The 12400-nt window shown below is 36.8% G+C and overlaps 1 protein-coding gene across 12 annotated transcripts in view; it reads right to left on the bottom strand.

The window, feature by feature from the left end:
* Camk2d (calcium/calmodulin dependent protein kinase II delta) overlaps positions 1-12119 on the bottom strand; it is a 300003-nt gene extending 287884 nt beyond the window's left edge. For 11 of the 12 annotated variants that reach the window (XM_076864712.2, XM_076864709.2, XM_076864713.2 and 8 more), the window contains exons 1-2: positions 11380-12119; positions 9665-9759 (exon numbers count right to left, since the gene is read on the bottom strand). In XM_076864712.2, coding sequence (XP_076720827.1) covers positions 9665-9759; positions 11380-11444 — 160 coding nt within the window. In that variant the 5' untranslated portion in view covers positions 11445-12119. The remainder of the gene's footprint in view (positions 1-9664; positions 9760-11379) is intronic. The other variant, XM_076864718.2, reaches the window with a different exon arrangement.
* Positions 12120-12400: the final 281 nt, after the last annotated feature.

Genomic DNA, 12400 nt, shown 5'->3' with positions numbered 1-12400 from the left:
ATAATCCTAGTGACTGAAGGGTTGAAGCAGGAGGATTGGAAGTCTGAGGCCAGCCTGGGCCACCTAGCAAGATCCTGTCCCAAAATAAATTAAAAAATAAAAATAAAAAGGGCTAAGGTTGTATATATCTCAAGTGATAGAGCATTCAGCACCCCTGGGTTCCTGGGGCCTATTACCATTACCAGTACCACAGAAAGAAGGGGGGGGGCGGAGAAGAATATCCACAAATATATAATTAAAAGTTACAACATATATAATTAATTGTAACATAGAAGGAAAAATGTGATAGCTCCATAAGAAACAGGAAAGAGTTATTTAGAAGGTAAAGGATTAAAAAAAAAAATCACTTCTGGCTGGAGATAGGAAGATTAGGAGAGGAAGTTAGAGATGGCTCCATAACACTACTAGGTGTACTCACATTCCATTGGGAAGCTAGAACAGGAACTTTCTCCCTTCTGAATATGCTGCCTACTTTGCCTAGACAACCACTGCTCCCTTCTCACTTAACTTATTTACAACACAACCTCATATATCAGTCTTTCCAGGAAATCCCTGTAATACAATCTCCTTGAGCCCATACCTACATGCTCTCAGAAGGCCCGGGGCATACCTCCATTACAATCCTGACAAGCTCTACAGTATCTGCCAGGCTGACTTCCACTCTTAAATACTTGAAGACAGAATCCAGGAAATACTTGAAGATGGAATCACTGTCTTTCACTTCTGGGTTCCTAGAACGTATCAAGATGCCAAGCAGGGTGCTGCTGAAAGGTGAACTTAAAAAACATATAAAAAATGTGACAACTGTCATCCTGTTTAGGAAACTATTTTAAAAAGTTGAAGCAGGAAAGGAATGGGATGCATGGGAAAAAGCAAAGTGTGGGGGGAACCAAATGTGCCTTCTTGAAAGTCTGGAAAAATTATGACACCATTCACAGAAGGAAAAAGTCTGTGAGTCCATTTGGGACATGCAGGGTTTGAAGCTGTATTACTAATGAATATACGTCACCAGAAGGCTGACTCCAGATAGCACAGAAATATCATTTCCTCATCAAAGTATAGACTATAATTTAAACATTAATGGCATAATGTCGCATCTCCCAACTCTCCATAACTTTTTTATAAGTAAAATTTTATCAAATTTTATCTTATGATATTTAAATTTAACAAGTTAGTTTTACTTAAGTTATTTTTAGTTTATTTCAATGTATATGTACCCATCATTAACGCAATTTCTTCAAAAAGACATCAGAAGAAAATAGTTTCTTGTTATTTAAAAAATCCCAAATTTATGCTTTGCCTTGACCTTAAGGGAGAAGGCAAAATGATATAGTAATACATTAGAAGTAATGCATTTTATTCCATGAGTTTATACACAAAATAAAACAAAGTTTATCTAGATAAGGAGTGCAGATTTTCCTTTGATCAACTAAGATCTGCCAATTAATTTTAAAACTCCAGGGTATGGAGAAATGGAGGGAGAAACAAAAACAGGGATGGTGATCAACTCTTAGAAGGAGATAAGGGTTGGGAATCAGCAAGGAGAACACAGGCAGCTTCAAAAGTAAGAGGAAACATCCTAGTTGAATAAATGTTTAATGTTTGCTTATTATTTTAAAATTAAATGTATACATAATTACATATATCAAATTTTATGTAATAAAAGTTTCAAAATCCCTATATTGTCAATCAAAAAAGTTGAGCACCTTAGGCAGAACACGTAAGTGTACATGAATATTATATCACAATATTTCATTTGTGTACCTTTGTACTACTTGTGATACCTAGGAATTATTCTTCCAATATATATGGAACCTGATAATTTGGGCTTTTTCTTTCTGTTGCTACATTTTTGGTATGAATTTGACATATTCAATACTGTTGTTCAAGAAACAACAAAAAATTGTCTTCTGTTCACTAGTTAAACAGGATAAGTGAAAGGAACAGAATGGCTTTCTGAGAAGGTTTCTCTGGGCTTTGGTTAAAGGGCCAAGTTTTTCAGAAGTAGTGGCAAGTAAATCATTGAAAAGTAATGCTAGAAACTTATTGTGTAGTGAGATAATTTTGATCCATTAATGAGGTGAGTTTACCAAAACACTTAACTCTTCTGCAATCATCTTTCTACCATTCTGATAACATTTTTCATTATTTTCCTTCTAGAATATACATGTGGAGGCTGTCTGAAGCCTCAATCTGATCTTGTGTTACATGTGTTTTGTAGAAGTAATATTCAATTCCAGGCTGAGACATGAAAATCACAAGTTCAAAGTCTCAGCAAAAGAAAGGCGCTAAGCAACTCAGTGAGACCCTGTCTCTAAATAAAATATAAAATAGAGTTGGGGATGTGGCTTAGTCTTGAGTGCCCCCAAGTTCAATCACCAAAACCAAAACAAAAAAAAAAAAAAAAGAAAGAAAGAAAGAAAGGAAGAAAAAAGAAGAAGAAGTAATTCTCAATTCTCTCCTTACAATGGAAATGTATGAGTACAAGACATAGTCTTTTTTATGAAGGACTCTGTAGCCTAGTGAGATCAGTCAAGAACACACAGGTAAATACATAAAGGTTAAGTTCTGTATAATAATAATTTATGGGATGTGATCATGGAAATGGACAGTCTTTGTGACTAGAAAAAAAATGGATTGAAATTCAGACGCTATTAGTTAACTAATTTTGAGGACTTATATAAGACCCTCAGTTTCCTCTTTTTAAAATTGAGGTAATATTCTTAATCTGAGAAGATGCAATGTGCAAATAAATTATAACAGTCTCTTATGAATATACACCTGATGTCACTTAGAAGGCATGTTTTATATAATGACTATCACCACTTCTATTTTTCTAAATTTTTATTGATGATGGTGGCATTATTGATTTGGAAGATAATTAAGTTCTAAGGAGACTGTAGTCCCAGATGAGTCATGTAACTAAAAAATAAATAAAAATCAATGACGTTATTGTTCTGTAAGTGTGTATAATTACTATGATAGTTATGAGATTTATAAACAACACACAAATCCCTCTCCTCTTGAAACCTACCAGTTTCCCAGTCCCGAAGTAAGAAGTTATAGCAGATGAAGGTCTACAATTTCATCTTAAGAAATGTTGCTCTGTACATCTTAACTGTAATCAAAGGACTGCTTTCATCTTAAGAAATGCCCTACTTCACTTAAAATAATTTTATTCTAAGGTGCTAGGGTGTAGCTCAGTGGCAGAGCACTTGCCTACCACCTGCAAGTTCCTGGGTTTGATCCCCTACACGGCAAAATTAATTAATTAGTTAATTAATATATTATAAAAATTGCATGTTGATAATTGCAATATTTTTACCATTATGAATAAAACGTCATTTTCATTATAATCCAATAAGTCATTCTGAACAATTTCTCCAAGTTGTTTACTTAGCCTTTTTTTTTTTTTTTTGTACCAGGGATTGTACCCAGGCATGCTTAACCACCAAGCCATGCCCCTAGCCCTTTGAGATATATATACATACGTGTATATATATGTGTATGTGTGTATTTTGTATCATTATTATTATTATTATTATTAGAGACAAGGTGTTCCTGAGTTGCTTAGGGCCTCATTAAGTTGCTGAAGCTGGGTTTGAACTAACGATCCTCCTGCCTCAGCATTCTAAGTCACTGGAATTACAGGTGGGTGCCACTGCACCTGACAATTTAATCTTTTTTGTATTGCAGGGTGAAGCACTTGAGTCTTACCTTTATTGTGGCTTTTAACATTTCTTTAAATCTGTACATATGAAAGCCTTTTTAATTTTTTTCCTAGGCAGAAATAATCTTTTCCACTGAAACCTCACAGTACTTTATTCATGCTATACTTGTAACTCAATTTGTCTTCTCACATGTTTGTTTGTATAATCTTTATTTTCCTAAGACTCTCCTATTGTAACAGTTCAATATTTATTCGATAAACACATAAAATAAGTAATATGTGACTGTGCTTAATAACCTATAAAGTGATGTGAACTATAAGTTACCATTATAAAAATGTTTTACAGTTAAGATATTGCTAATACTAAGTGCTATTACTGTAACTTAAAATCTTTAATGCACACACACACATAATGAGTAATTAAAAATCTTTCACATATTTCCGTAGGTAAACAACCGTCAATTAATTGCCAGTAATATATAAAAACATTGTATAACACAGCCAGTGTACCCTAATAAATGGGGAGAGACAGCGTAGAAAGAAATATATCAACCCATCCCTAGTGGTACTATGAATGAGCCTTGGATTTCAGTTCAAAAAAAAAGACTTTTAAAAATAAGTTAAAATCTAGTTAACAAAATAATTTAAATGCCAAAGAAAATCCCAGTACTTGATTTCTAGAATTCAAGATTATAACATTAAAAGACCCCAGAAAGGTGATATACTACTAAATTTTAATTTTTACATTAAGTTGATTCAGTATGTCAATGGAAGTGAAAAGCACTAATCTAATTGTACTAATAATCAAAATTCTTAGAGGGTCTGCTCTCATATCACCAGTCAGGCAAAGGTGGACACCAGTTATTGATATCATAGTTAGGAATCTGATATTAAGTTTACCTTATTTAATGATGTTTGAATCAAGAAAGGATTTCTATTATTTCCTGGAATATACATTCTTATTATTTTTATCTTCAGACCAGTTTTGAATATCAATATTCTCATTCACCAAAAGAAAAAAATAAATGTCCAATATCAAGGCCTATGTAAGAACATAGTATAACTAAACATAACCAAAGGAAACAAAATAAGAATTAAACATGCCATTTCTGGGCCCAAAAAATGAAGAGTTATGGTGACATGTATGAAAATAAAAGACTTAACTTTTTTCTGAAAACATTCTAGTCAAGAAACCTTCAAATATTGATTTCTCCTATTAGTTCCAAATTGCCAAATCAATAATGTATAATCAGAACAACTTGATTCATCTATATAGTCTCAATTTTACTTCCAATTCAAGATAAGTAACCACAAAGTTGAGAAAGTATAGTAAGTTCTTGATTGCCTAGATTAAAAAACAAAAAACAAACAAACAAAAAAGCAGCCTGAGTTAGATTTTGACATCCCTATTAACACACCAAAAAAAAAAAAAAAAAAAAACAAGCTTGAGTTGTGGCTTAGTGGTAGAATGCTGGCCTAGCACTGGGTTCCATCCTCAGCACCACATAAAAATGAAATAAAGACACTGTGTCCACCTACAACTAAAAAATAAATATAAAAAATCAAAAAATATTACTTAGGGATATGTACATACACACATGCACAACACTAATTTTGTGTACATGGTCAAGTAGTTTTATAGTTCTGATTCATCATGTTCTACTTCTATCACCAATTTAGAAATTATTAAGACTAGTAAGAGAAAAAAATGATATGATTTAACTGCATTATGAAGTTTTATAGAAATATAAAACTCCTTTTTAACTTTAGCAACAGGGTAGAGATAAAATATATTTGTAATAGCATACATTATTTTAAGCTTATGTTTAATTCATTATATTTTATAAAACCAGTAACCTATGGCATATTAGACTATGTAATAAGTGGTTTCTGAGGATCAGGAAATACAATGGAAGATTAATGTCAAGTAGTTATTATTACAATCGGAAAGCTTGAAAATGCAAAATAAATAGAAGTTAAATAAAATGTCACATAGAATATTTCTAAAGACAACCATCATCAGAATCAATCAATCTACTGGATTCTAAATGGCAATCACAATCCTCCATGGACTTTATGGAATATGAAAACAGCTTATCACTCTGAACACGTGCAAACAGAATATCAAAACAGCAAAGCAAATCAGCATTTGTTAAGCACTCACTTAAACTGCTGGAATCAAAATTATATAATTTCTAATTCTTATGGAGAAATATGGGGACAATTCTATTGCTATTCACCACTTACTAAGAGCAGTGCCCTCTGCTCTCCTCTGCCCCCGCAAAAAAAAAAAAAAAAAAACCCTTTTGAGAAGACAGAGTTTACACACAAAATATCAGATGTTTAAGATATTTCTACACTATTTTTTTTTAAAAAAGAGGCCAAGTTAAAATCATAAGCCTAGTTAACCTACTTGCTTAATAATACTAATAATGGATGTCCTATGCATGTGCATGCCCATGCAAAAGGAAAGAAATTCTTCAACAGACACTGAGTCTCCCAAATATGGTGTGTGTGACTAACAGCTGAGAGGAAATGCAACTGAAACTGTTTGCTAGAGATCCATTAAAACCTAGGCGCAGAAAAATGCTGGGTGACAGCAAAGTTGGATGTGCAAATTTGTGCAGGAATGTAGCCAAATTTTTCAATTCTCTCATAGCTTAGATTTATTGACAAATGACCCTTTCTTTTTTAATTATAATGTTACATCTAAAGAACATCAATTGAGATAGAAAACCTGCCTGGTCTTTAAAATAAATAGGACTAAGGTTTGAATTTACAAAGGCATGGAATTTCAACTAATGCAAACAAAATATGGCACAAAAAAATTCCATGTTCCATAAAACTTGCCAATGTACCTCTCTCAAATCAGTACCTTAGAAAAAATAGCCATACTGTTTTCACACTTCATTCTACAATTGACTTTGAATGTATTTGTAATTTTAAAAATTTTTCTGCAGACTCTTTGTGGATCATATATTCTCTGAAGGGAATAGGATTAGAAAAAAATATGTATTTTAAAGCATGTGCTCCCAATACATTAATTTACAGATTTCCTTATGCTCAATCTCTACTTGTTCTTAGGGGTAAACTAAATACTTAACTCCTTTAAAGATCATTTAATAACCACATTTTATTTCAGTCACTTTGTACTTGGTCTCTTCTTTGTTCTCTAGTTGCATGTTTTGAATGTTTTTTTTAAAAAATGAAAGCATGATATTTTTCTTTAAAATTTTATAATTTAATCTGGGGAGTTAGATTGTATACATTACAAAATACAATATTCTATAACCAGCTCTAATTGTGTGATGACCCCAAATAAAGTTGTTGAACATTTTATAGAAAAAGTACTACAATTTTTACAGAATTATAATAGGTAAAAATGACACAGCACTGTGCAACTGAAGAAGTAATCCTCACAGAATTCACTGAATGCTCAAAACACCCCATGAAGCTGGGCGCAGTGGCGCATGCCTGTAATCCCAGCAGTTCAGGTGGCTGAGGCAGGAGGTTCTCAAGTTCAAAGGAAGCCTCAGCAACAGAGAGATGCTAAACAACTCATGGAGATCCTTTCTCTAAATAAAAAAAATACAAAATAGGGCTGGGGATGTGACTCCATGGTCAAGTGTCCCTGAGTTCAATCTCCGGTACCAAAAAAAAAAAAAAAAAAAAAAAAAAAATCCATGATTATGTTTTCCTATTTTACTGAAAAAGAACCAGAGATGGAAAAAGGTAAGTGATTGAACCAAAGTTACATACCAAGCAACAGACAGAGCCAAGATTCAAATTGGGCTCTCACAGCTAAATCAAATCCACCACTATAATTATAATGTTCCAATTCTTTCATAAATAATCTAATTTGATCATTACAACAATCTTATTAGAGTACAGTAGCAGCTAATATTCACCAAATACATATAACGTGGCAGATACTATTGTTCATTTGCTGCATGCAAAACTCTTTAAGGAAGAGTTTTATTATTACCCTATTTACAGATAAAAAAAGAAAACAACTGAAGCTCAGAGAAAAGAGGGCAAAATGCCCAAGATCACATGGTTAGTAGGTATAGATAGGAATCAGAATTCAATCCCGATCATTTGGGTCCAGTGCTAATGACATTCTTTACTTGTTCATTTTTAGGCAGGTTAACATAAAGCAGATTAAGAAACTTGCCCAAAGTTACCAGAAAAAAAAATGCAGAGGAAGAACAAGAATTTCTTCTAACTCTTCACCCTAGCTACTTTTTCAACATGTAGTGAAATACTCGGAGTCATTAAATCCAGAAAGGGCAAGAAAACTTGGGTGCAGGTGGTTTTGTGAAGCACAGTTTGAGAACAGTTGAGAGACACTGGCAAAGTGGCAAGGAGAAGAAATTCCATCAGGCTAATCAGGCTAGGGAAGATTTATCTTCCATAGAATAAAAGGCAGAACAGAGTAAAACGTATGTAAACATGGACAAGGGTATTTGTCATTCTGATGTAGAATTATGAAGTGATATGGATGAAGAGGTATGACTCTAATCAAGGAAATTAGTAAGAGTGTAGCACTAGACTAAGTTGTTTCGAGAAAAAAATTAAAGTGACCAAAAGATTTGGAATAGGTTTTATAATGGCTCCAAAAGAAGTGAGACCCCCACACTTGTCAAAATGATATAATCCTACACACCAAAAGAAATAAGGTAATCACTGAACAAAATCTACTCATTTTTCTTCTTCTTTTTTTCTAAAATGGTATTCATAGTTTAATAACTTCTTTTTCACTGTTAACTTACTATGGAGTAGAGACTAAGGAGGGGAGAACATAATTATTAGCACAACATACTTCTCATTAGTTTTCATACCAAGATTCTATGATGCTGGTTACTTTAGCAATAGATCTGCCTCAGATGCATATTAAAATCAGATGAAGGAAATTACAACAAAATTCCATTCAAATGAATAAACTGAAATGCCAACTTAAATCTAAAGTACATGTTAAAAGTAGAATTTGCAATGAATTAAAAAAAAAAAAAAAAAAAAAAAGCACTGGATAAAGGCAATGATCCCAGGACACCAATAAGAAGCACTTTTGAAAAGCCATGTTAAATGAGGAAAACTGGAAAACTAATGGAATTTCTTCTCTCATTACCTAAAATAAACCAGGACACTGAAATGGGCTTACACTATAGTATTTTGTTCATTTTAATTTCATTTTTATTTCATCAAACCACAAATTCCCATGGAAATACCTTAGACACGTGCCCACAATAATTGGAATGCCTAACATTTCAGTATAAGTACTTTTGTGAGAGTTCAACAAAATAAAAAGAATGCAGTGATATTACTCCAAGTTTTCTGCTTATGTCAACCGCTATTTTATGATTATTAAATTATCCCTGTGACTGTAAACTGCATGTGTAGAATACATTAAATGATCCCATGTGAAGTCTTAAGTCAGAAGACCACATAAAGATCTAAACTACACACAGAAACATCAAAATCAAGCTGAACTTCTTAGAATATAACAATCATAATTTTTTCTCCTGAAGCCATTACTGTTAAATATAACTTGATGAATTAAGTTCAAGTGTAACTACAATTGAAATATATGATTCACCTGAGCTATGACCTATTTTTCCTCTCAAAAGCAAACAGGAATCATGACAGTTGTAAGACATATTTTTCCATTCCAGGATCCTCTAAAACTTCTTTTACAGTACAGTTAAAAGTAAAATAAACTTATTGACACTTATTTGCTTTACAAAATAGTTACTTATGTTATTGCTCATAACACAGAATTTTAGTGATTTATTAAATAACAACAATTATATTTGGTCATTTATTTTTAAACTGTACAGACCAAGAGTCATTCAAGAAAGAATAATATCAATATGTAATATGATACCTACATCTAAAATTCAATTATAACTACATGACATATTTATTTATAAGAAAATCAACAATTAGCATGACAAATACAAAAATCAACATATATATGTGGATGAAAATACCCACCCCTAGCAGAAAGCTTTTTGGTGTTGATAATTTTGGCAGCATACTCTTGTCCAGTAGGGATTTTCATACATCTTCTGACCACTGAGAATGCCCCCCTGGAAACCAATAATTAGCAGGTTATCAATATAATTGGACCTAGAATTCTATTAAAAATTTACAAAACTTGAACATTTTTAACTGATTTGGGTGGACTGTTAAATATCAATGTAACACAGCAATAGTGAGAAAATGAACAATTCTTCCTGGAAACCCACACCTTCTTAATGTTAAAGAATAAAATCAATTTTATTTAGCTGGAAGCACACATTACTAATCAACAAAATGAAAGGAATTGCCAATTATGACCGCTCTTGTTTGCACATGAAATTTGAAAACATTTTGCAATTCACACTCACAGCACCAAATGCTCTGAGAAAACCTTGTAAAGCACAGAGCTGAGGAAGAGCAGCAAAAATCTGCTGTCTATTTATTTTGGTAGGGAAAAAAATTAATGTGACTCCAAGTAAGTAAATATGGCGATTATTTTCATTAAAATATAAATCTTGAGCACACTGATGTGCTTTAACAAATTCTGGTATGGTGATTTCTCCATGTCCTGTTTTAGGCTGGGGGAGGGGAGAGCGTTGAATTAAGCTGCTCTTCCGACATATTCTCCATGTTTTAACAGCAGACAATATAAAAAGGTGGTTTTGACGACATTTAAAAATATTTATTTCCTTCAATTCAACCATATAATCCAACAATGCCTTTCAATGCACCCCTTTCAAAAAAGTGGAAACTAGCGATAGAGAAGGATTTGGGTTTGATGCTACATAAATCAACATTCATGACTCTGCCCCTAGGTTCCTTTGCACAGATCCTCAGTAGGTATTCTGTCCTCTTCCTTAACATTTCCAAGTAGTTCTTGCCAGTTAAGCGTAGGAGGTCATTTATACAACGCTAGGCTACCCTTGGGAAGCGCTCTCCCAGTCTCCAAAGGGCTTTTCCGCTGCCTGTATAAATAAATCCTCCCAGAGAATGCAAAGATGCACACATAAATCCTAGGAAGAATGATGGTGAGCGAGTAATCTAGCGCAAAGAATAATAGCAAATATAGGACAGGGGGTTGGGTTCTGTTGGGTGGCCCTTTTCCTGGACAGAACTACTGGATGCGAAACAGACTCTACATCAAGCCAAGTTGAACTTTCGGCATCAATAAATATGGCACTGTCTGTGGCAGTGAGCGCTCATTCGTACATGGGTCAGACCGCGGACAAGCGGGCTAACCAGGAGGCATCTCTATTTACAGAAAACGTGATATATGTTGCATTTTACATGGGTTCTTGCTTCCTCTCCAAACACATACACGCGCGCGCGCGCACACACACACACACACACACACACGCACACGCACGCACACTTCTGAGGATGACAGCTACAACTGCAGAGACCGTAAATTCACTAAGTCTCTCCCTGCAAGAGGGTGGGGAGCGGGAAAAGGTGGGCTAAGGATTGTGGCAGCGGGCCACAGTCCAGTCGGAGTAGGGGGTTCTTACCCTCCCCTGTTCCCTTTCCTTACTAAGAGCACCTTTCCCAGAGAGACAAACCAGGGGCCCTCCTCCCTCTCCTCCGGTCTCCAGAACTCCCCTGCCCACACCAGAGGTGAATGGGTCGGGGGCAAAGCGACCCTCCCTCTGCTGGAAAGGGGACGTGCGATGCCGGGCAAAGGCGCTTACTTTCCGAGCTCCTCGAAAAGCTGATATTCGTCGGTGAACCTGGTGCAGGTGGTGGTCGATGCCATCCTCGGTCCGGGCTGTGCCCTGGCTGGGAGCGCGACTGGCGAGAGGCGAGCAGACGCGCGTCTTCCCTGGGACTGGCCCCGCGGCGCTGTCACCCAGAGCCGCCCTCACTTTCCTCGTCCCAAAGTAGCTCACCCGCGAGGGAGTGTGCGCAGGGGCGGGGCGGGAGGGGAGATGACCAGAAAGGGTGGTGTGGGGTCTCCTCCCCACAGTCCGCCGATCTTCCTCCGCCTGTGGGCCTCGCTTCCTTCTTCCCTGGACGCTTTGCCTGTCCCCTTTCTAGCCCCTCTCCCCAAATGTAGGGGGCAAAGTACTCAAGAAGGAGCAGGGAAAGGGAAAAACAGTCGGGCACGGGGCGACAGGCAAGCAGTTGCGAAACGATCCACACCAGGGGCAAGGGTGGAGGGGAGGGAGTCTGAACGGGTGGAGGCGGAGTGCAGAGGGGCTGAGGCCGCGGAGCCCGGAGCGGACAGCGCGAGCCCAGCTGCAGCTGTCAGCAGGCGCGGGCGCGGGGCGCGCCTGGGCTCGGCCGAGCGTGCGCACGCGGGGCTAGCTCTCTCCAGCGAGCAGCGGCGGCGCTGGCGGCGCCGAGCACCTCGGCGGCCTCGCGGTCCCCACGAGCCCAAGAGGCTTGGAGACGGTGCGGCGAGAGAAAGAGCGCTCCGCTCGGGCGAAGCCTCGTAGACCGTCCCTGGGCCTCTGTCTCCACCCCCAGCACCTCCTCCCGCCGCTCCCTCCGCCTGCCAGCACCCCCTTCCTCGCGAAGCCCCCTCCTCGCCGGTCCCACACCTCCCTCTAGCGACTCCAACCGCGTCCCTTCCAGGCTCTCTCTTCCTCCCCTGGTCTCACACTGGAGCACACCCGTCTAAGGAAACCTGGTGGGAGGAGGATGTGCGGGGGAGAAGCCTGTAGAAGATTTTGGTGAATGAAGAGTGGGTCAAAATTACCCATTTAAACC

This window comes from Callospermophilus lateralis, chromosome 8 (assembly GCF_048772815.1).
Source record: "Callospermophilus lateralis isolate mCalLat2 chromosome 8, mCalLat2.hap1, whole genome shotgun sequence".
NCBI classification, from domain to species: domain Eukaryota; kingdom Metazoa; phylum Chordata; class Mammalia; order Rodentia; family Sciuridae; genus Callospermophilus; species Callospermophilus lateralis.
The sequence above is the reverse complement of the archived record's forward strand: the minus strand, read 5'-3'. Positions and strand labels throughout refer to the sequence as shown.